Genomic DNA, 24,575 nt, shown 5'->3' on the forward strand with positions numbered 1-24,575 from the left:
ACAATTAGAGAATTTACATATGGAAAACATTATTGTTCTATCTTGCTTAAAGAAACCTAGTCTTCAGAGCAGGACAAAACAGATTTAGTATTGCAACAGGCTGCATTTTGTGAGTCAGTTTTCAGATATTGATCCCAGAAACAAAACCCAGACTATGTAATTTATAAAAATGAATCATTGCATTTCACACCTCTTGTGCCTTTCACTGCTATGTGCCACCAGACACCTGAGCGTGTAGCCCTTTCACAGTGTGAAAACACAGAAAGAAAGAGATCTTAAATAACATCTTGATGTGCTTGGGTATAGACTGAAAAAGCACATGGCAACTTGAAAAGGACAAAATTAAAACCATGTGAGAGGTTTTATTTACTGGGCTATGTTCTGATCTGATTTAGACAATGGGCCAGACCAAATCTAGAATCTGCCTCACCCAAGCTGCTGCTTAAGATCTCTTGAAGGTTTGGGGGATTTTTAAAGGTATTTCAAAACTTGTGATTTAATTTACATATTTCTAAGACACTTTAAATCTGTTTTCTCATTTGTGATAGTCAAGCTGATACTGACTGATAAGAGCACTACTGTCTGAAAGACATTATGTATCCACAATAAAGAAAATGGCTCTATTTTAAGAAACATGGATTTCTTCTTCAGGATTTTCCAAGATTGCAATGATTTGTAGAATGTTTTTGCACTGTGCTCTGCCTAGCCACTACCATACATTTGGGCAGCTGAAAAAGCACAATTCAGTCATGAGTGCACTGCAGTCAAAAGCATTTGTCTCTAGAAATGCTGTTTTAAAGGATACATTCTTATTGCTTGTGTATACAATAGGGTATCTTTGAAATGAAAGCATCAGCCACAATATTTTATTTTCATATATTTGGTAGTTAGTAAGCTAATATCAATTATTGAGACTCTCAGTCAAACAAAATTATGGCTTTAGAACTGTCAGCTGGGTTAACTACTACTTCATTATGTCATTTAAGTCCATTTGATTGCTACTTCAAGTGCTGTCATTCAAAAAGAATCTATTGGCCATGCTGAAGGAGTAGCTGGGAACATTAAGATAAGCTTTTAAAAGAAGATGTGACAAAAATAATTTGTTTCAAAAGAAAAATCCTTTGCAATTCAACTTTTTAAAGGCATCATGTCAAATTATTTGTACTTTTTCTGAAAAATAACGGATTCTTCTTTTGTGTTAAGTTTAGCTTTAAATATCCTCAGACATATCTTAATGGTTTTTAAGCATATGAATGGCTTATGTGTCAAGGATGTTATTACAGTGAGAAGAGCTAACACACTATTTTAAAGCTATGCATCTTTTAAAGAGTGGTATTTGCAGCTTCTGCTTTTTTTAGAGTAAAAAATCTGAAACCTTCCATTTTGTAGGAAAACATTTCATGTTACAACCAGTTGACATTCTTCTCTTTGATGAATTATTTTCTGAAACTCCGATGTCAGTCATTTCCATGTACTGTATCTAGTTGTCCTCAATCCGCATCTCCCTACCTGCTTACTTCCTCACCATGAATCAATAAATATAAAAACAAAAAAGAAAATAACTCCACACATATATTAGCAAAATCTGAGCATATGTTCCACTGCATATAGGCTAGAGTTTAGCTGAGAAATATCGACCTTGTGTAGCCCTATACTTTTCTCCCTGAACCAGTCTGGATTTTGTAGGACTAAGTACAAGCATTATGTAGTTTGCCGATCTGACATAATTTGCCTGTTCTCTTCAGTGATGCATTAAACATTATACTAATTTGCCAAATGTATAGCTCACTTTAACTAAAGTAGATTAGTTATTAACCTTCCTAATCAATACTCATGAAAAATTTGCTTTTTCTTGATATCAATTGGTTGAATCTCAGTTTGAAAACTGCCAAATGTACAACAATGGTTTTGAGCATCAACTAGTTTTAGCAATGTCTAATTATACTGAGATTATTTCCTTAAAACATGCTTACACCTGTGAAGTCTTAATTTCATGCTCATAGGAACATTTAGTTATTTTTCATGTGTTATGAGACTGGGTATGAAGAAGATAATGATCAACTGTCCCTAGCCTGTTGAGTACATTATTAACACCTTCTTTTTATTCCCATAGCAGTATACTTTGTTCCAATACATTGATTTAGTGATTTTGGTAAAATCAGTGCCTTGTTCCACAGATCCATAGACTTTGTGCCCAGAAGTGATTTTATACCCAAATTTTTATGCTTTTAAATTCCAGGTACTGGATCTCGAACTACTTTAAATGCATTATTTTTCTAGACCTCTTTTACCTCCAAACACCATTAAACTTCACTTAGACAACCTCTGAGTAAGTAAGGCTGTGAAATTTATTTTTGTCCAAAACTTCAGGTACAACTCAGACTTTGTTGCCCAAAGACTTTATCACTGACATCCTGGAGTGTGTCTTGCATCACTTGCTACTGAATCTGCTCTTTCCCCCAAATGTACATCTTTATGCCTGGAATCAGGGAACTCTAAATTCACACTGAAAACCGATCCTGATTAGCAGCATGTGTTCAGCTAAATGTATACAAATATGGAAAGAAACAGTCTGACTAGAAGGCCAGTGGTGAAAATAAAACTTTAATCAGGGAGTATGACGAGTCCAAGATCAGGCCTTTGGCAAGCTGCTGCCCTTCCTCAGGATATCTGTCAGAGTGACAGCCAGGGAAGCTGCTTATTTAAGCTAGTTAAAGAAAGTGAAAGGCTAAGCCTGGGTGCCTATTTTAGTACATTCCCTGGCCATATAGACCAGACAACAGTAATATGCCTTGGGAAGCATGAATATGCTCTTCTGGCATTTTCAAACTACACTAATGTCAAGATTACACCGAAAATTCTTTTTCCTGGTTTTACAAATTCAGTCAGGATTTTGCATAATTTTCATCTGTGGTATAGCCTACATTGCATTTAGCTTAAGATATAGAATTTTATTACTGTGTATACAAAAATGGATGAAGACATTTTGTCATTCCTGTGATGAACACTGTCTGAAACACATGTCCACTAGCTCTGATGCTGGCCTCAACCTACATGGTTTATGCTGTTCACACAAAAGGAATAAAATACAAATTTGATGCCACTGGGGACTGCCCACTTAGCAATTTGAGCATATTTTAGAGGAGAAAGATCTGCTTTCTCTGGGCTTATTAACAGGAACATATAATCCTGCAATGAATGAACACTTGGAAATGTGTTTGCTTTTCACAAGGTTTCAGTGTAACCAACCTCGTAAAGCTACCATAAACGTGTGTATGTAACACTACAAAAGAGCATTTCTGAATGCTAGAACTTGCCCTATGTACCAAAGCACTAATGTATATCACAATGGTATCGATGTATCATCTAACTCCATATGGTTGCTTTGGGGATCAAAGGGCTTTGCAGGTTACTGCAAAAGCAGATATGCTCTCAAATGAGCTTTTTATACAGGCCTATGTCGAAACAGATGATTTGAGCTTTTATCATGAGTCAAAAACATATTTCAGCTGCTTTTCAACTACATTTCAAAGCTAAGGAAAAGCAAAAAGAAGTGTCATATCAGTAAATTAGGTGCCTAAATTGTCTGTTGTATTACTGAAAAAACACCATGAATAATAATAAGGAGGCCAAAAAGCTGTGTAAACCTCAATAGAAAGGATGACTTTGATGTGAAATATTTCTCTTTTTCAGCATTCAGACTTCGCTCTCTTTCACTTCAAAAGGTTTATGATTCAAAATGAATAGCAGCATTTAATAGCCCGCATGGATACTAACCAATCTAACTTCAGTTACAGTATTTTCAAAGTAAGCTGCAAGGAAATCCAGAACTGATGTTAAGCTCCCTGCACGCCTCGTCTTTATAGGATGATCTAGTATAAGCTCAGAACACATAAAATAGAGAATGCTTGGTAACGCATATAGATTAAAGTACATTTTCAACTGGTTATTTTCCACTTGTCAGTGCTGTTATGTTTTCACCAGTCCCTTTGAAACATCAGAAGGGGGAGCTCTACTGTCTCAGTCGGTAGTTCACATGGGCTGACAAGTGCAAAAGCACTTCAGGATGCAACTATACTCCCTTCTCTCACACTCAGGCCAGTGCTACAGACAAAAATCAAGCGGTAACTTGTGCAAGGGCTAAAACTTCAAGACATATGGAGGAAGCAACCTCAGAACTTGCATCTGGCTATGCACCCCTAAGCAAATGAGTTGACAGTTATAATAGAACTTAAACAGCATTCTTCCTTCCTTTACTGTTAATTTATTTTATCCCACACATATATTATAGAACTCATAGCTGGAGGCTACAGTCATTAATGCAATAAATTTTATCTTCCTTGAGAAACACAAATCTGTATTACCCTAGCGAGAAATATTTTCATTGCGTGTAAGTGAAGGATTCAAAACATGACTGCCATGTCATTTTTCATCCCAGGTAGTTCTTCAAGGTTTATAGTACAATTACATTGATAATAATTTTAACTTTTCCTTCATGAAGGAGCTATTTGAAAAATTCACTGATCCATGCATTAAGGATATATTGTTTTGCAATGCAATTCAACTTGTATGGGCAAAACATAAAGACCAGTGACGACTCTAAGTGCTAAATTACACTGAAATAAGCCTGAATTTTTTTTCTGGATTTTTCCCAGCAGTTTTTTCTTAAGGAAGTAAAAGATAACATTTAGAAACATGCACAATACAGAGTCTGCTTGAAAATCTGCAGGGAATGAGAATACGATATCCCACTAAACTGGCAGTGGCTCAAATTGTGTTTCTGCAAGACTAATGAAATGAGAAATGTTGTTTCAAGCTTCATGCCATGTCAGACAATATAAAACTAAAAAATGCCCTTGAGTTAATCAGAGCAGTCTATTCAGCATAATTCACCCATTCCAGGTGATTGAACAGGCTGGAAATAGCGGTGTGCTGGTAGGCTTGCTATGGATAATATCACAGATTTAGTTACTGAATTAGTAGGTAACCACATAAAATCTCCATAGCCTATAGGGGAAAATACATTTTCAGAAAAAAGTTGATTTAGCCAAAATCATATGCTTTTATTATTTTTAAGCACAAGTTATTAAGTGTTTCTTCCATGTTTTGTAGGAATTTAGATGAAGGAAGCCATTAACAGTAACTTCTGTCATACTAGAACAGAATTTATGAAGTTACCTGTTACCTACTAGAAATTAAATACACTGCAGAAGACAGAAAGGAGAGGCAGATAAATCTTGCCTGGAAAAAGATTGATATATTTCCTGCTTTCTGTTTGGCATACCTTATACTATTGGTTCTATTTAAAAACATAAATTCTAAAATCCTTTTCTTTCACTGTAGAAGCTGCCATCTTTTGCTGTGGGGGCAACTTCAGCAACAGTTCAACATAAAGAACCCTTCTGTTAATCATAGTGGTTTTTTTCTGCTTGAATATTTCAGTTCTCAGAGGTCATTAATATAATTGTACAGGTACATTTAATTGATGTTGATCATGTCCACCAAGTTCCCTGCAGTGACACTTACCAGGCATTCTCCTGTGATATCATCACACAATTCTGCATGACCAAAGCATGTACATGGTGCACAGACTCCACCAAAAATTGTGCCATTCACACGTCTGTGTCGAGGCCAGCAAGACTGCAAGATAGATAAAAACATTAAACTCTCGCTTAAACAGGGAAAGGAATGGGATTTTAAAAATATGGTTGAATTTGACACCTGCACACACAAAACCATACTTGTCTGATTAATAAAATAGCAGAACTTCTCTAGGAAGTTGTTCTTCCTGGTGCTATGGCTTTACACTGACCTTAGACTTCTTGGCAGGTGTGAGATTAGAGGAAGCCTGAACTTAATAATGATTTTGAAATTGCAAAATAAAGCAGAGAAATGAAGAACTGAAATATGACAGCATCAAAGCAAGAGGTATATAACCAGAAGGCAAAATGCTGAAGGAGAAAAAAGGTTGGAAGAAAACCGCAGAACAACAAACAATTTTTTCTGAGAAGTTCAGCTGCAAAGAGCAATTAAAATCCCATTTAGTCCTTCTTGTTGGGGTCTAACAAAAGGCTACACTGAAATAAAGCAAAAAAACAAAGCCAACCTCTTATTTACAAATTCTGCCTCTTAAAGGATAGCCAATTCCCTTTAAGAAGAAGCTCTGATGTTTTATGTTTTAAATGTTAAATTCAGATCAATATTAAATGCATGGCCAGGTTTTTCCTTAGGAATGGTGACATCGTACAACTGTGATTCATCAGCAAAAATTCAGCTATTTCATTTCTACATAATAAGATGTCAAGCAGCAGTCTTCCTTAATATATATCTATCTCACAAATGGCTTTATAGTTTTTGCAAACTATCTTTCCTCAAAAAGACTGCTCATGTGATCCAAGGATTTTGCATAATATAATAAAGTGCATGACAGAGTGCTGACCTTCAAAAGCACCTGGCTAATACACAGAGAAAGTTTGATAGTGATAGAATACTAAAAGTATCATTTAATAAAGAAAATCTATTCCCCTTCACATACATCCTCCAAAAAGGTTAACATGAAGATTCTCCTTTAGAAAAATAAAGACAGTCTCTTTTTGTCTTACTCCTGCAAAACTTGAAAATAATTTGAAGATTAAATTAATAATTATTTTTAAAAAACATTTTAAAACCTGAGACATTATCCTTGTTTTTCCTTCTTCTCATTCTAAAAAAACATAAATAATAAAAATTAGAATTCAGAGATTATAAGATCTAGAAAACAAAAACAGGTTAAAAGAAATTGCCCTGTTGTTTTTTTTTTTCCATGGCATGAGATGAAGCTGCCTAAGCTCCTTCTGTATAAATCTATACATCTTTTTCCTTTTTCACTAATGATTTTTTGTACATGATACTGCATTAGATAAAGCTTCTAAAGTTACTAAATCTAAGGGTTTAGACACGCAGTGTCAACAGCAAGGCTTGCAACAGAACTAAAATAAAAGATTACAGATTGGAATCTTAATAAAAGATATGATGCAACATTCAGGAAAGTTCTTGACCATCATAATGATGCAAGTTAAACACAACTTCTTCCACAGTGGAAGCAAAAGAGTGGATAGAAATGGGAAAAAAAAATATAGAGAAAAGCAATTAGATATGAAGATGCTGACCAGTAAAGGCCAGAAGAGTCACACGAGTAGAGCAAAGTAACTATTACGAGTTAGTCAAATTGATATTTGAAATTTAAAATATTATCTTCTTTTTTTATGCTCATGCAATTCTGAGTTAATTTTTCAGATATACTAGCAAAACTGAGGAGAAGGACTTGGGGGTTGATGAGAAGATCAACATGAGCCGGCAATGTGCACTTGCAGCCCACAAAGCCAGCTGTGTCATGGGCTGCATCAAAAGAAGCATGGCCAGCAGGTCAAGGGAGGGGATTCTCCCCTTCTGCTCAGCTCCTGTGAGACCCCCACCTGAAGTTCTGTGTCAAGTGCTGGGGCCCCCAACCTAGGAAGGACATGGAGCTATTGGATTGAGTCCAAAGGAGGTTCATGGAGATGTTCAGAGGACTGAAGCATCTCTCCTATGAAGACAGGCTGAGAGAGTTGGGGCTGTTCAGGCTGGAGAAGAGAAGGCTCCAAGGAGACCTTAGAGCACCTTCCAGTACCTGAAGGTGCTTACAGAAAAGCTGGGGAGGGACTTCTGTAAAGGCATGTAGTGACAGGACAAGGGGTAATGGCTTTAAACTGGAAGAGGGGAGATTCAGGTTAGACATTACAGGAAATTCTTTACTGTGAGGGTGGTGAGACACTGGAACAAGTTGCCCAGGGAAGTTGCCAGTGCCCCATCCCTGGAAGTGTTCAAGGTCAGATTGGATGGGTCTCTGAGCAACCTGGTCTGATGGGAGGTGTTCCTGCCCATGGCAGGAGGCTTGGAACTAGATGATCTTTATTAAGGTCCCTTCCAACCCAAACCATTCTATGATTCTATAACAATTTTATTTTATTAGAATCTTGTAGAAAATTTATTCAAAATTTGTGTAATTGAATAATCTCGTAAGAGGTAGCATATATTAAATGGGATTGGTTGCCTTCTGAAGACTGATCATGCCAAAACATCCACAGCAAGAAAATAGGTAAATAACAGTTGGTTTCAGTGCTGCAGCTTCTATGCCATGTACCACAACATCATTATGCAGGAAACAAATACACAAATTAAATTAAGAACAGAAAATAAGACTGAAAACCTGCATTAAATCAGTAAAAATGGAAGTCTGCTAGGTTGAAACTGGGAGAAGAAAAGTGCTGGACAAGGCCAAAAGTATTTAGAAGAAACAAATATGGTGTTCTAAAAAAAAATAAATTTAAAAAAATCCACATTTTCAATGTATCTTTCTGTACTTTCTCCACTGCCAGTTTGCTTGGAAATGTAAAACTTCAGTGTTTTTTTGGGTTTTTTTCTTACTTGTCCTTGTTATAAAAAGCACAGCCATGTGCTCAGAACACTAAAATATTTTGTCTTTTTTTTCTATAAAGCACAACTGTTCAACGCATATCATATGTTGAACCTCTGCTACAGAAGACTACTGAAAAATTAATTCAGTGAATAAAGGCATGGAAAGTAAAATATACTGTATAATTGTTATCATAAGATAGGCTAGCTTTGTAAAAAATGCTCTGTTTTGAGGGTTTTTTGATTTCTACACCATTTTGGAAATGATAGGAATATCCATTCATTCCTTCAGGCCTTCCTTCTACATTAGTTTATCCAGCCCCAGTAAAAAGCAACCACATTTGGCATGAAACTAGACTCTAAGCCCTAAATATCACATATAAGCATGGAAGATTTAAAAGAAAAAGAGAGCTGACAAGCAAATGCCTAGAGTGCCTGTGTAAATGGCATACTGTTTGTAGTTTTGTGAAGCAGAGCATCTTGGTGTTTGAAACTAATTCCTTAAAGGCAAAGCTTTTGAAGAATTGTCTTTTTGGCTTCTAGTTACCCCAAGCTATGCCCACACGAGCTAGTTAATGATATGTATACTTGTATGAACACATTCTGTGTGAACTAATGAATTTGTTAGGAAAGTGAGTATTTTCTGAGCAGGTGTGTATGTTATTATCTGTAACAGGACCAAACTAAAGTGAAACAATCCTCACAAGAGCACACATGCAATCCCAAAAGACTCCAAGGCAAACGGCAAAGCCCTCAGAAAGCAAAAGAGGAAACTCAACCACATTAACTCAAATAATCTGATCCAGCTTTGTTGTGCACGGGTCAGATAACCACCATTTTCATTCTAATTGTAACAGTTTCATTCATTTGTAGTGCCAACTGGCCGAGGAGTACAAATACTGCTTCCATTTTCTTTTTGTTAACAGAAATGTCTTCATAGCTTAGAAATCACCATATTTCGGATTTCAAATATTATCAAATACCACCTAGAAATAAAGGTAACTAGACAAGCTATACCAAATCCCTAATGGGAGCAGATGGCTCTCTCACTATTTTCTACCAACATAGGGCCATTGGCTGCCTACAACTATCACAGGGCTAGCACAATTGCTCTAGGCTGTATTGTGATACTCACCTCACACGAGGTACCATCATACCCTGGGGGACAGTCACATAACTCCACTGCAGATGCCACCTTTCTCCCAGACGAAGCGTGGTCAGCAGCTTCAATGCTAACGCTTTTTAGTCTGCATATAACAGAAATAAAACAGTTAACATAGTAAATTAGGTGGAAGCATAAGTGCAGTGGGATGCAACAAATGGTGTGTAGTGACATTTGGTGGCTTGTTTATGTTTTCCTGTTTAAAAAGGAGGAGGTTTTCCTGGTAGTCTATTTCTTCCTAAAGTACATGTCTGTAGGCTTGTTACTACTTTTGTCCATCATGTGAGGGAGACTATGATCAGACACACATTGACAAAAATAGATGAAAAAAGTCTCACAGCAATGAAACAGTAGATGGAAGGCCATTCCTGGCCTGCAAGCCACAAGTGCCAGCTTGCTTTGTAGCTGTATATATAACAAATTTGACACTCAGCAGCATATTCAAAATGTATAAACCATTACTCCAGCTTTCTAAAACATTATATTGCTAAGTTTTGGTTATAGAATATTTTTATTCTAGAGACTTGACCTCTGAAAAAGATTTCAGCTCTGTCCAAGTATTATGTACATGAAAGAAAAAAGTATGTACATGAAAGAAAAATCTTCTACCATGTACCTTAGTTTCCCCAATAACAGAGGAGACAGAGTTGGAGAATTTTCAGTTCTGTGAACAATCATCCTTAAAGTATAAATGCTAGACATTTGCTAAACAGCCATTTTTTAGCTAAACACTGAACATGATTTTCATTCTAAAAAATATGGAAGTGTGATGAGAGAGACAACAAAAGCACTTTGACAATCTTGCAGGTAGCATGCAAAACAGATGTAGTTAATTTAACAGTATCTGTTTGGGTAATGAAATTGTGATTTGGGGATTTAATTCTTCTGAGAATTCAGAAGGAGCATTAAGGCATTAGAGAGGCTCAATGACTTCCACTTTCACTCAGCAATCCTAACAGAGTGTTTGATCACTAGAGCTACCTGAAAAGCTTCTTCAAAGTCTTTTTCAGTAGAAAATACCTTTCTATCCTGACATGTATTTGTTTAAAAATAATAAATTTTCTTTGCAAAATGTAAAGCAAACTTTTTCCCCTTCCATATTAAAGCATTTATCTTTTGGCTGCCAAAAAAATCCTGAAAATTATATGGACAGCCTTGGATAAGAAAACATCCAAGAAAAATATTTTGTTGTTACTGCAGTGGTTGGAGGAAAGGTTAAGAAAGGATATTTCCTCCTTCAGTTTTAGGACTACTCTCAATAGACATGAAAAGGAAGAAGAAAAAAGGAAGTTGTCTGAAATTAGGATGGGAGCTTCAGAAAAACTGAAATTACGCCATCCCCAAGGCTATGACTGGACTTTGAAAGGACAACTATTGTGGATTATGAAGTAAGAAACCTGAATCTAATTCAGTGATACTAGAACATCTGTAAAAGGTTCTTGAAAGTATTTTAAGAGAAGGATCCAAGTTACTATACAGATCTTCAGCAAGATCTCTCTCACTTTACAATATTTCCCCTTTGCTCTACTGCTGCATGCTTATTTTGCAATCATCCATTTGAGTTTTCCTTACAGTAAGATAAACAATCTCTAGGATATTGGATATCAAATGGTGATGAATTTAGCTGTAAAAATATCTACAATATAAGGAGAAAAATCTGTACATGAAGAAACAAATTACTAGTAAAAAGCCAAGCTTTATTCATATAGCTCGAACTATAGATAGTTTTCTCTCAGCACAAATCTTGGAACAAAGAGATGCACTTACACACAGAAACATCCCCCAGTATTATCCCACATTTGTATTCACTGAAGTGTTCTAATTTTCATTACGTTCTGCTATTTGCTAAATGGGATTTTAATGTGTTTAACAGTTTTTAGCATTAACAGTTAGTGAAGAAAGCTGCAGAGATTTTTTTTTCCTCCCATTTTGTTGCTGCAACTTTGATTCCTTGGTACCCTTCTGCATTCATTAAAATACATAATGCTGGCAGTAATGAGGCACTGGATCCTGGAGGTGCATGAACAATCTGAGATTCAACATCGAGACCAAATATTTAAGCTGACTGTTACTGTCAGCAGGCAACTGTTGACTTCTAAAAACAAACAAGATTAAAAGGGAAGGGGACGTTTCAGGCAGTATCAGCATAGTTTACTGTCTGCTATGCTGGGCAGCTGAATCACATCAGCCTCATAAGGTACATAAAGTACTGACCCAATCCTTAATCATTTGTCTTGAAGCCAGTTCTGCATATGGAAGAAAACCCTTGGCCTTTCCTTCCCTCTTTCTCTTTACATCTAGCAGTGATTCTATATGTGGTTGCAAATAATCCATTATCTTTAGCACCACAGTTTCCAGTGGCCATCTGAGTGTCTACAACACTTACCATTGGTGGCCACTCTGAATATTAAAACTGAAGAAAAAGTTTTAGTAAGAGTTTAGTAATAGAAGTTTTTTTGAACCACAAGCTTGCCTTGAAGCAAAACCTAACAGTATTAGATTAAACTAAATGACAAAATGTCTTTTTGTGGCCTGTTGCTTCTACCAGAGATGGATTTAACTGCAACAGTTTGGAAGATCTGTCAAGTTACAGAAGGATCTCAATTTAATCCCAGAAGCTGTAATCATTTTCAAATTGATTGCTACATTTTTGTGTTCTCATTTTTTATCCTACTTAATCATAGAATCACAGAATGGTAGGGATTGGAAAGGACTTCTGGAGATCATGGAGTCCAACCACCCTGCCAGAGCAGCATAATTTAGGGCAGGTCACCCAGAAATGTATCCAGGCCGGTCTTGAAAGTCTCCAGAGAGGGAAACTCCACAACCTCCCTGGACAGCCTGTTCCAGTGGTCTGTCATCAAAATGAAAGCCCACTCATTTGAGGAAGCTTCCTAATTATGCCATAGAACAATAATAACATTCTAAGCATAAAGTTACCCCCAAAATATTCTCAAAAACACACTTGAGACAAGCTCACCATTACTGCATTAACACTGTTTAGTTAAACTACTTGAAAGTGCTATTGATTAACTAATGTTTCTAGGAGGCTAAACTAAACAAAGGGGAAAAATATAATCTTTAAGCTCTTGCTAACTGGAGACACCTCCATTTAATTTTTTAAGTTTCTTTATACCTCATTGCAAGGAAGTTGCCTAGTAATGCAATGCCTCCATTCTGGCCTCTTCTCAAGCACAGATTGTAGCAGCACCCTTGGAGATCCTTACACATGTGGTGTCACCATCCATTTTGAGAACCTTCAGTATTTGAATGAACAGGTTCCTTAATACAGCAATCTCTAATTAGTATGTTGCATAATTCTGCTGATGCTTTAAGGCAGAAATTGTCATTCATGAAGGACATAATAACCCTGTAATATTTCTGTCTCTCTGCCAGACTTTCCTTAGTCTCTCAGTGGAATATCCATCTGTCCACCACACATACCTGTTTAAAAAGCAATAAAACCCTCTCAGTTCATAAGGTTTAGTTCTGTACTATTTATTTGGCAAAAATGTAATCAACAGTAGTCCTTAATCTGCCAAAGAATATCCTATTCATTGGGTCTGGACATTTTCCCTGCAATACTAAAGGAGCAGAATATAGCGAAGAATGTTGTTTTGCATGATCTTAGAGTTATGAGCACAGCTTTGCACCTGGTATGTCTTGGCATATGTGAAAGTCAAAGAGAATACAGAAAGTCAGAACTGAGACATACACTGAAAATCAGCAATATGCCTATAGCAAGAGATCATAAGCTGGGCTGCATGACAGTAGATGCTGTTGCTGCTATATCATGTGACTGGGAGTATGCACTGTTCTAAGATTTAACTCCACCCAATAAATCCTGATGGGTAAAACTATGATTCCTCCAATTAAATAAAAAATGAAAAATCCAATTAATTTAATTGTGATTGGAATTTCACACCGTCTCTTCTGTCACACCAAACTGCAATGAGCACCCTGACAGCACTCAATAAAATGTGTTTACTTCAGAGACAACTATTTTCAGAGACTCCAGGACATGCTGATGGTAATCACAGCAACACAGTAACCATTGCATTCTTCTCCGGTAAGAAACACTATAGAGATGTACTAATAATATAAAACCATTTCTGGCAACAAAGGTACTCTTGAAAATTACTTCAGTCACTTCCCCTAGCCCCTTTTAAATTCCTGTGATGAAGGGACCAACTTTCCTAACTGTAATGTCACTATATCTGAGAATACGGTGTCTACTAACCTGTGAAGCATAAATTATGTTTGTGCTGGAGCTCTCCTTGAAGAATATTTCCAAGACATGTTTTCAGAAAGTTATCCATAACACGCCACTAAAATGTTCCGAAGGCTAAATATGAACAAGACTACAAAACAGGGAGGCATCACACATGGCCAAGTAGCTAAAGCAGTAATCTAGGATGCAGGGAGGTGGCCATGCACAGTCTGCCAAACATGCCACTGACAGGCCTGTCACTTCTTTCTTACATGGCACAAAATACAGACTGAGCCAGTTCTACATGTGTGTGCTGACTGAGCTCTATGTTGTCACCTACAGTAGATCTGAACCATTCCACTTCCACTGTTTCACAGAAGCGGCAAGACAGAGCCAGTACATGTCCAGCAATGCATTTTCTTCATGGATTTTAACTGCCTAGCCAAGATATTTTCTGTAGGAAAGCTCCCCTCCTCATTCTACTGCAGATGTTAGTAAACAAATGTGTGTAAACCACTGACAGCTAAAGTTTGCATTTTCCATTATGCTCAGTAACACTTTTGGCCTAAACAAAGTCAATCATACCTATCTCCTTTAAAACACCATTGCTTAAGAGCTCTTTTGCTTTCCTCAGAATTGTTCCTGCACTCCTTTAGTTTGTAAAATTCTGACTAATGGGGTTTTTAAATTTTATTTGAATGAGAACAGAGTGGAGGAAAAGCACTCACTGAGCTCACACTAGTCTCAGCTGTAAGGTGTGGATTAATAGCTTCTCATGGTCTCCTCACAGTGCATAAAAGATGAGTTCTGGCCTGGTGGTTTGACTCTTCTCTAACAACAGGGTGAGAAGGTGATGGGCCATGAAAGGTTTTCAAACTGGATGCAAGAAGTTCAAATTAGTTCAAATTCAAGATACTTGTGACTCCTAAATTTATTTACAGAGAGATATAGACATTAATTAACCACAGAAAGAGAAAGGGATTGAAGAAAGATGAGTTGTTCTTGCAGAGAAAAAATGCACACTGCCAAAGCTCAGATTAAAAAACTGCTACTGTTGACACAACCTGTCTTTCAGTTTAGGATGTATTTTAATTACCTAAGTATTCAAATGATGATTGGATTGCTTAAGAAATTTCACAGTAGCAAAAACTGTGTTTATACTCTCAGCAAATAATCACTAATATGCTGCCAGCTCCCTCCATTCCAAATGGCTTTTGTTACTGAATCAAGTGATGTGTAAGTTAGAGAATATTTCAGGTTTCATGCCTTGTGAATAAAACACTCCTGTGCAGTCAATTCCATTGCATATTTAAAAAATATTATTTATGCTACCTAACTACTAATGTACAGACAGAGTGCAGTCACACAGTATCAGGAGAGAGGCTGTCTAGCCCACCTGGAGTATTTGCTCCTGCACTTATAGAAATCTTAAATGCAAGATGAGCTTTACAGGTTCAACCACACTGCAGACACTGTGTTGTCTCATATAACATGTCTTTCATTTCATCAGAAGACTTAAGAGCATTCACACTAAATCAGTGGTTTTAAGCAGTCCCAGCAGCAACCTGACACAAATCAAGGGAAAGGCTTTGAGATTAGCCAGTTCTGTGTGTGGGACTGATTGAAAACATAGAAAACTCCCCTCAAGACACTTTTCCAGCTTAGAAACTTAGAATGTTACTCTCAGGTCCACTGTTAATGTGGTCCTTTATGTTCATTAAATGGGGAAAACAATATATAAGCAATATATCATCTCTTGCTTCAACATGTCATTACTGCACTCCATGATTCTATTATATACATGGGAATTGCAGTGTTCACAAAATAAACATATTTATAGAACTGTCATCCATGCCTTAATAATCCATGTGATCCCATTTTCTTACAAGGCTGCTTCTTTATGTTGCCTCTCCTCCTCCAACATGAAAAAAATACTAGCAATTGTTTGAAAGTGTAAACGAATGCTAGGAATTTCATTTTAATAACTCTGTGTGTTTTAAATTACATCACCTTAGTTCTCTGAAAAGAGAAAATCAGTATTTTGAGAAGCTGACACGCTTCCTACATTCACCTGTAGATGGCATTCATCCCATAGCTGTATGTGGCTCTTAGGAGAATTCTCTTTACGTTTGCAAGGATGGTCATGAATTCCCTCCTGCTGACCGGAACATCAGTGTCATGCACAGAGAAAGATTCTGGTTTCAGCACAATTTCTTCAGTGTGCTCTTCAGAAGGCTGCAGGTGAATCCCCTCTTTTGGAGTGCTGATTCTCAAGTCACCTCCCTAGATAGGGTCATGAGAGTGAGAGATATTTAAATATGAACAAAGTCAGGAAAAAAGCTCTCTCTGTAGCCATCTGGCATATAAGATCTATTGAATAATATATTTTAAAATAATAATAATAAATATCAAGAATAACATTCACCTTTCTTAAGCCTGAAATGGGCTTGCCTGGTAAAGTTGAAAGTCAGTACAGAAGAGTTTAGGTTACTCAGCTAAAACGCAGTGCCATGGCTTTGCAGAAGTAAAATTTTCATTCAATATCAGGCTATGCATAAACAGGCCTTCTGAAAGGATCTGAAAATGTTTCCTCAAAGCACCAATTATTTTATTTCTTCATTCTTCCTGATGAACTGGAAGAATATGGTTTTATAAGCCACTGCAATACTGACAGAGGCTCCTTTGGAGATACTGAAATTTTCAGTTCTCTAAAGTGTGTGTATTTTCTGATACTATAAGTTAGTTGTACGTATGTGCACCCCGGTGTTTTGTGTCTTCAACCACCAGGCTCCATGCTGAACATTTAAAGAAGTAGGCAATTTTTTTCTGCTAGTTGGGGTTTTTGTTTTTTGTTGTGGATTTTTTTTGTTTTGGTTTTGTTTTGTTGTGGTTTTTTGGTGTTTTTTTCTGAAAATATAATCACATTACCTCTATTATTACATCAGATTGAACCATTAATTGAACTGTCTCATCTTCCTCTGTGAAGTCATAGGAGACTGTAAATTTCAGATGTCCTCCAGCAGCTGCTACCTGGGGAGAAAAACAATCCAAAAAATTGCATTTGATTGAAAGAAAACAGACCTTAAGCATTTGGGGGAAGCTTTCTTCAGTGTCAGTATTTCCCAGAAATCGACTTCTAGTGTTGCAAAACCATATACAGATACCTGGGGATTACAGCTCTACAGACCATTCCCTTCTAGCTCAACCATCTAGAAATCATGCATAGTAATTTTTTTTCTATGCCTGTAGAAGTCTGCAAATTCCTTAAACATGTGGACTAACAAAGTAATCAGAAACAGATCTGAAATCTATGCACATTTTCACCTGATACTGACAGTTACATGGTGATCCTTGAGGCTGGGCCTCTATATCAGCAGCCTTAGCAACCTTTAGAAGATTCAGTAACTTCAGCTTTATTGATGGGGCAAACTACCAAAAAAAGAAAAAAGCCCGGTGGTGTTTTTCTTAGAGTGAACTGTAAACTAAAACAATGTAAGAATCTTCTCTCCTGGAGTCAAATAAATTTACTTTAAAAATAATGCTCCAGCCCTTTTTCTCAGTTGGACTCAGCATGCAATGTGAGAAGTCAATAACTGACTGAGTCAGCCTCTCATGTCATGCCAATATATTTTTTCTATGTTCTTTCAACCCCTGAAACCATGGCACTGACACTAGCTTTTCCATGAAAAAGAGAAAAAATTGATCAGTTTTAGGATGCAGTTTTTAGGTTTTACTTTTTCCCAACTACTAAACTTTTACTTCAGTAAGTGAAAATCCCCAGGGAATTGATAGATGATACAAGGAAAAAAAAAAAATAAATAAAGGGAATGTTCTGATTTAAAATCAATGCAGGTAGAGAAGCAGTCAACAATGCCAATTTTGACCAAAAATCTCTTAGAAAGGAGAAGACAAACAGATAATAGTCAAGAGAAAGCAACCAGATGGAGACTTCTAAAATATAACCAACAGGTAACACTAGAGGAAAGAGGAGGAATTGACTAAAAGACTGGAAAAATGAAATAATCATTTTTATTTTCCTGTGGCAACTGCAAACAAGGCATGAGAAGATTCAGCTTGAGTACAAACAAAGCTTTCTGAATGTAAGGATGGTCAAAACAGTCTCAAGTGGCTTGAAAATGCTATTGCATTCCTTCATTAAATGTTTAAAAGCAGTTCAAGAATGTCACAGATACTCTAGGTATGATGCCTGAGTTGCAATATGACTAAGAAGTCTCTTGAGATCTCTGCTAGGCACAGCAGTCTGAGTTTCATGGCTGCAACTGGCAAGATATGCATATCAGAAACAGGATCACACACCGAAGTCAAGGTTCCAAAATGCCACTACCAGAGAGAGAATTGGTAGTTCAGAATAAATACTTATCTTGTGTGCTGTATAATACCAATATAGATTAGAAAAAATCCAAACTTGCATAAACTAGAAAGTACTACTTCCTTTTGCCATTGTTTATAAAGGTAATTTCCTTTCTCTGTATACTGAAAGTAAAAGTTCACACACAGGCAAAAGAATTCAGAGGTCAATCCATGTGCTGCACAAACAATTATTTCTCATCTAGTGTAAAACCACTTTTCACTGAATTTTTAATACAAGGGCAATACAGAAGTTGGGCACCTGTGAGATCCCTTCATTTTGCTGTTGTCCTCTGCATCACTTGAAGATTCAGAGTTCTGCCTCAAGGATTGTCAGCTGAGGCCATATCAACACCAAAGAGAGCAGAGCATAAATGTTTTCCTGCTGGTGACAGAGATATGTACTGTTGAGACAAGAATAGCTGACTAAAAATGTCAAGGAAGTTCCATAGAATTTCCTTTATCTCTTCCACCTGTTTTTAGAATTGTACATCCAATATTTCTTCCCAGCTCAGGAGGCAGAATCTATGTGTTCAAGTCATAAATTCTCCAAGAAGTACAAGTATAGGAGAGATAAATCACCATTATCTCAGTTCTAATCCACCAAGTTTCTGGCAGATGGTTAATTTTGTTGGCTGTTCATGGTTAACTGTACTTCTACTATTATATGTTATTAAAGTGTATAACACAAAAGAAGAGAAGACTGGTTATGACATCCTGACAGTTGTATTCAGGGTCAGCCAAAACCCTCTGAAGCAGGGTTGATATTTCCCTTTCCTGTGAACACATGGCCATCCTAAACAGGAAGAATGACACAGGGCAGAAGGAAGCACTCAGTACTACCTTCTGTCAATCATGCTTTGAGCAATGCTTTGAGACTTTGAGCAACTTGGTCTAGTGGGAGGTGTCCCTGCCCATGTCAGCGGTTGGAGCTAGATGATCATTAAGGTCTCTTCCAACCCAAACTATTCTGATTCTGTTATGCCTGTCACACTAAAATAATTTTTAAATTAAGACAAGTGACAGTGAACCACAAGTAGTTACAACACTGAAAACAAACAGCATTGCTACAAGTATTTTTAAAGCCACAGATGAGGAAAGCTTGGATCTCTTTAGATGGAATTCAAATTCCAGAAGTCTTTCTCCTCCCATTCGTGAATTAGATGATTATGACCCTCTTGAGTGGAAGACAGATGGAATATAACGGGGCATCTGATACCGCACTATGTGGCTACATGTAGACAACTGAAATAAGTCCTTTGTACAGTTAAAGGAATCTAGAAAGTGACTGGCACATGGTTTCCCAATGATGGACGACTTTCAAATCTCTTCACTTCGTATTTGTATATAAAAAAGTAAATTAGAAGACATAAAATGTATTTCACAAGTAAGTATTACACACTAAATGTGTTAATGAAATAAAATACATGCCCCTTGCTTATATGTTTAGTAGCAAAATCTGTATCAGAATGGATTTGATTTTAGGTCTAATGCAAGAGTATGTGACACCTTCAAAAGCAAAAAAAATATTACTGCATTAAACTAGATTTAGACCAATACTCATTCAACACCAGACTTTAGAAATGAGCAAAATAAAAAGCATCAACAAATATCAAGAAGTTGGACAATCTTTTCCCTCTTCCCTGTTAGTAGTTCTAGCAGAAATATAGTTGCTGTCATGGTATATTAGAGAGAAATGAATTGCAGAGAGAGTTAATATTAGACCTACATAGCTGCAATACAGCTATAGAAAGGTGACATGATTTTGGAAACAAGAACTCTGCTTCCTATTACATTTTTGTATACATAGACATATAATTATAACTACACCAAGTGAATAAATGATACCAGAAAAGTCAATTAAATAAATAAATGAATAGATAGATAAATAAATGAAGCAAGCTTCCAAACTGGGAGAACATGTCAGTGGAGAAAGCTAATACACATACCTCTGAATACAAAACGAAGGAGGAGTCTCACAGCAAGATGCTGATAGTAACTCAGGGTTTTAAGGGATGATGTTCTCTTATCCTGAAGTTATCCCCCCAAAACGAACAAACAAACATACAAACAAACAGCATTTGTTTCCTGATATGCCCATAAATGTTCTTTTGCTTGCTATCAAGATGATGAGAAATGACACAGATGCCCACTCAGTCTTTGAGTGGCTATGTGGTAGCCCTGGTGGTGGTAGCTAAACTAGATACAGTACTTAAGGTAATGAAAGCATATTATATATAGCTTAACATTCTCTACTAGCATTCTTGAGCTGAATAATGTTTCATGTACACCAATGACTAAGGGTCTAGCCAGCACTCTCAGTGCAGAAGGAAATGGACAAAGGGCTGCTTTTCTTAAATTACTTATGTTTAAGGAAATAGTTCATTATTAATCCAGCTCTCAACTGGATTATCTTCTTTATGAAAAATTACCAGCTGTAGTTATGATATTTCATTGGGTTTTGCTGATCCAGTTCTCGTGCTGGTCATAGGGTGAGAGAAGGCAGGGAATAGAAAAGAACACTCACCAAGAAAGCATCAAACTTTTATTAATTTAGTAATACGTTTCAGTAAAGGTGGCATGTTTTAGTTTTACTCAAGATCCAATTAGAGATTAAATAGACTTTAGTTTCTTAGACAGCCTTGAATTTAGATAGGATACATAAGTTCTTCTGAGGCATTAGAGTAATATTTCAGATAAAGCAGGGAGCAGAATAATTATCTTCCATTTGAACGACAGTATAGTTTTGGCTAGCTTTAAAAAAATGCCAGAGTTTTCTTCATAGGCAAGTAATTTTTTTCCCCTGAAAGAATGGGCACTTTCTCTCATTTCTCTACCACCACAAGTTCAGAATCCTAGAGTTTCCTTGCTTAATTACACTCAGAATACTTCTATATAAACTGTATAAATTTATGCTACATTCTACTTAAATTAACTTTTTCAGAATACTGCCCCAGAGAAGCTAATGGAAAAAGGAGGGAATAAGCTTATATGAAGTAGCCTGACTAATACATCTCTGGTTTAATTGCTTTCCATGAGTGTTCTACTACAACACTGAATCACTCAAAGGGGAAACTGAGCATTTCAAACCATTCACTGTCACCTCCAGTTTCTTGAAACAGACCACCTTGATAACCAGGTCACACTGTAGATTTCCAAGTCATTCTTTTCTGCAATCTTATCAAGAAAGTTATGACACAGCCTCTTTAATTTTTAGTTAAGATCCTACATTTTAGTTCTGATCCTATGTAAAGGCAGAGTTGAGGCAAAGATAAAAGAGTTCTTTTCAGTGTAGGCACTTATTTAATCACAAATTGTTCTTCAATGTGTAAGCTATATGCTTAGAAATCGACAAGCAAGATATAAAGCATATCAGTGAGAAAACATTTATTTGCTCTATCTCAAACAACCCTTATGGACAATGAAAAAAAAAAATAATCCTTAAAAATACATGTATAAACCTTCTTCCTTCATACTGGAAAATGGAACAACACATCCACAATAAATCTGAATATTTAAAAGTTTCCCAGCAATGAAAAGAACTGTAAGACCTATGGCTTTAATTTTTCTTGTCTGTGCGAATGTTTTCTGCTGAAGAGGCACATGATACCTGTCCACAAAACAAGCACAACTGATGGGCAGCAACCAAAATGCTGCCAAATTCTACCATATCTGTACCATGACTAAGTAATTTTCATTTATTTTACATCAATATTCAGACTACTCGGATCCTTTCCAGAACATATATTAGTCTCAGTTACAGCAAAGTCTTTCTTTACACTGCATCTGATCCCTGCATAGTAGAAAGAATACCCTGGCACCTATCAGATACATGTAATGAGTTCAGATTCAAACACAACAAACATGAGTGAAGAAAGAACATCAAAAGGGGAAGGCATTACATTCGAGTAGGTATCTCCTTAATCATCCCTTGCAAGTATCCTTTGGTTTTGCTGGAATAGCAGTAAATCAAGTGTAACCAGACAACCTAAAGATTTTGGTCCTGCTCCCTTTTCCTTCTTATTCCAGAAACAGCAGGGCATAATTTTTTTTAGTGCTTGATAATCCTACCATTCTGAGCATGACAATCTGACACTTATTTCCAGGCCCTTCATATTTAAAATAATTAGTCAAACAATGTAAAACTTAATTGGTCTGCTATATTAAAGAATATTTAAATGGAAAATATTAAATAAGAATATTAATAAGAAGCTTGTTGATTGTGGATTTTCTAAATTAAACTCGCAAACTCAGCCCAGTCTCACTGTTACTGAGATACTGTATTAACACTGCCCTTCCATAACCCTGGTTCTGTTCCTCCTTGGATGAACCAGACTGCATTATTTGGAAGTAAAGAAAAATTAGATGGCTAAATAAAATGCAACAACCTGTTGTATTTAATACATAATCTCAAAACAATCAGTAATATCATGGGACTCTAAAAGGAAAAATTGAATAAATGTAAGACAGGAACTGAAGGACATCAGCTGTCCTGTTATCCCTGTGCTGCCACTGCTACTTATGAGTAGTTGCTTTTTCTGAACTCAGCACTGAAAAAATTAATTGAATCAGTGACCGATTAAAATATTTGGACAATAAGATTATATACTATTTCCTGAAATATGCTTATGAATGTAGACAGTTACTCTACATATTCTCCAATCTTTACCATAATTCCCAGCTGTCATTTCCTCTCACTGCAGAAGAGATATTGAACTGTCTGGCAATTCATTCCTGAAGTCTAAAATCCACTTTCTAATGATACGCCTTTACAAAATTAAGAATGTATTATTACTTTGTTACAGTTACTTAACCATAGTAACCACAGCAAATAACCTTAGTATCGTTACTCATTTTCTTTCTCCTTTGCTTTCTGTATGATGAAAGCCTTGCTGTGACTGTGCCTTCCCAATCATTGCTTTGTGCCCTCCCAAGCTGCTCTAACAAGAGAAAGGATTAAAAAATATAAAGTAGGGTATATATTCTTCCAGGAGTGATGTGGCAACTGTAATTCATGTACAGTTATTGCTCATATCTGTTACTGTGGTAGCAAGTAAATCTGGGTCTTTGGAAGTCTGGCAGGCTAGCAAAAATATGCCAGAAGCTGTGACACTGTAGCATAATGTATCAGGCATTGGTCATAGAGGGATATCTAAAAAAAAATAACCTCATATGTCATGAAAATTGTAGCCATTTTTCCCTGACTGAATACAGTTAAACTTCAGAGGAGAAAAACAAAAACAAAAACAAACAGCTAATAAAAACTCACCAGCTGCTGACTAGTATTTTGGAGCAGCTGCTCTGATGTTTATATGCATTGATTTGTAGGGCCAGAGTGGCTGAAGGGTGTAGGTCTGGATAAAAATACCATATTTTATTTAACTGTGAAGATATTTCAGCCTACTAGTGATACTGAAATCAAACTCACCATTTGAGCATCAACTCTGAGACATATTTCTAAATAACATATCTTCATCAAATATTTCTAAATAGAAACTATGTACTGCTGATCTTGTAGCTGTCAACAATGTCACAACTGTAAGTAACTAATAATTGTAATGGTCTTCTCCCAGTTCTGTGGTCTTTGGTTCCAAAGGGACAAACCATAACTACAGTAGATGTATCAATAAATGCCTTCTTGTAATATTAAAATGAAATACTAACTAGAACATTTACGTCAATGTTCAATTCCATTAAGACACAAGCTTCAGCCCTTACCCTCCCATCTCTGGCTGTACTCCTTCATGAATATTTTAACAAGAAAAAGTATTTGCATGATTTTGCAAAACTAAAAAAACCCTCCTATTTCCATGGCAACAAAATCCCAGCATGCAAGGATTATTAACAACAAAAGTACAGGACTATAAAACAACAGCAGTTGTTCAAGTCCAAATTTAAAGCTCTTCTTAGTAAAAAAATTTCCCTCCGCCTTGCTACTGCATTTAGGGCTAATCAATATTTGCATCCAATATTGTTGAGGACTTCCCAATGTGTGACCATCTTAAAATAAAAAATCCATTAATACTTCATAAAATGACTTTCTACTGAAAAAGCTTCCAAGTGTAAGAAGCAACAAGAAATAGTTAAATTCTACAGTAGTTCACTGAGTTAGACTAAGTATTCTTGATCTTAAGTTTACTTTTGGTTTTGCATTTGTAAAATACCAAGGAAGATACCTCAGTATGTTATTTCTGAACTTTGTCACAACAGAAAATCAAAATAAACCCTTAAACTTCTAGTCAGCCAAAAGAAATTTTCCTACCTTAAGTCATTTGCAACATTACTATGGATGATATTGTTCCACAGTGATGGCTGCACAACTAACTCAAAGCAAAGTATGACATAACTAGTGCTTTGGGATCCTTTAGGAAATTGAAACACATGTCTCAAGCATGAAAGAGT

The 24,575-nt window shown here is 36.4% G+C and overlaps 1 protein-coding gene and 1 long non-coding RNA gene across 2 annotated transcripts in view; one reads left to right on the forward strand and one right to left on the reverse strand.

Moving 5' to 3' along the window:
* LAMA2 (laminin subunit alpha 2) overlaps positions 1–24,575 on the reverse strand; it is a 376,628-nt gene that overhangs the window by 151,017 nt on the left and 201,036 nt on the right. The window contains exons 13-16 of the mRNA XM_051616318.1: positions 16,734–16,835; positions 15,877–16,088; positions 9,569–9,680; positions 5,527–5,640 (exon numbers count right to left, since the gene is read on the reverse strand). Of these exons, the coding sequence (XP_051472278.1) occupies positions 5,527–5,640; positions 9,569–9,680; positions 15,877–16,088; positions 16,734–16,835 (540 nt within the window). The remainder of the gene's footprint in view (positions 1–5,526; positions 5,641–9,568; positions 9,681–15,876; positions 16,089–16,733; positions 16,836–24,575) is intronic.
* The window catches only part of LOC127383413 (uncharacterized), a 50,308-nt gene that overhangs the window by 7,733 nt on the left and 18,000 nt on the right, over positions 1–24,575 (forward strand). The window lies entirely within an intron of this gene.

Source organism: Apus apus, chromosome 3, assembly GCF_020740795.1.
Source record: "Apus apus isolate bApuApu2 chromosome 3, bApuApu2.pri.cur, whole genome shotgun sequence".
NCBI classification, from domain to species: domain Eukaryota; kingdom Metazoa; phylum Chordata; class Aves; order Apodiformes; family Apodidae; genus Apus; species Apus apus.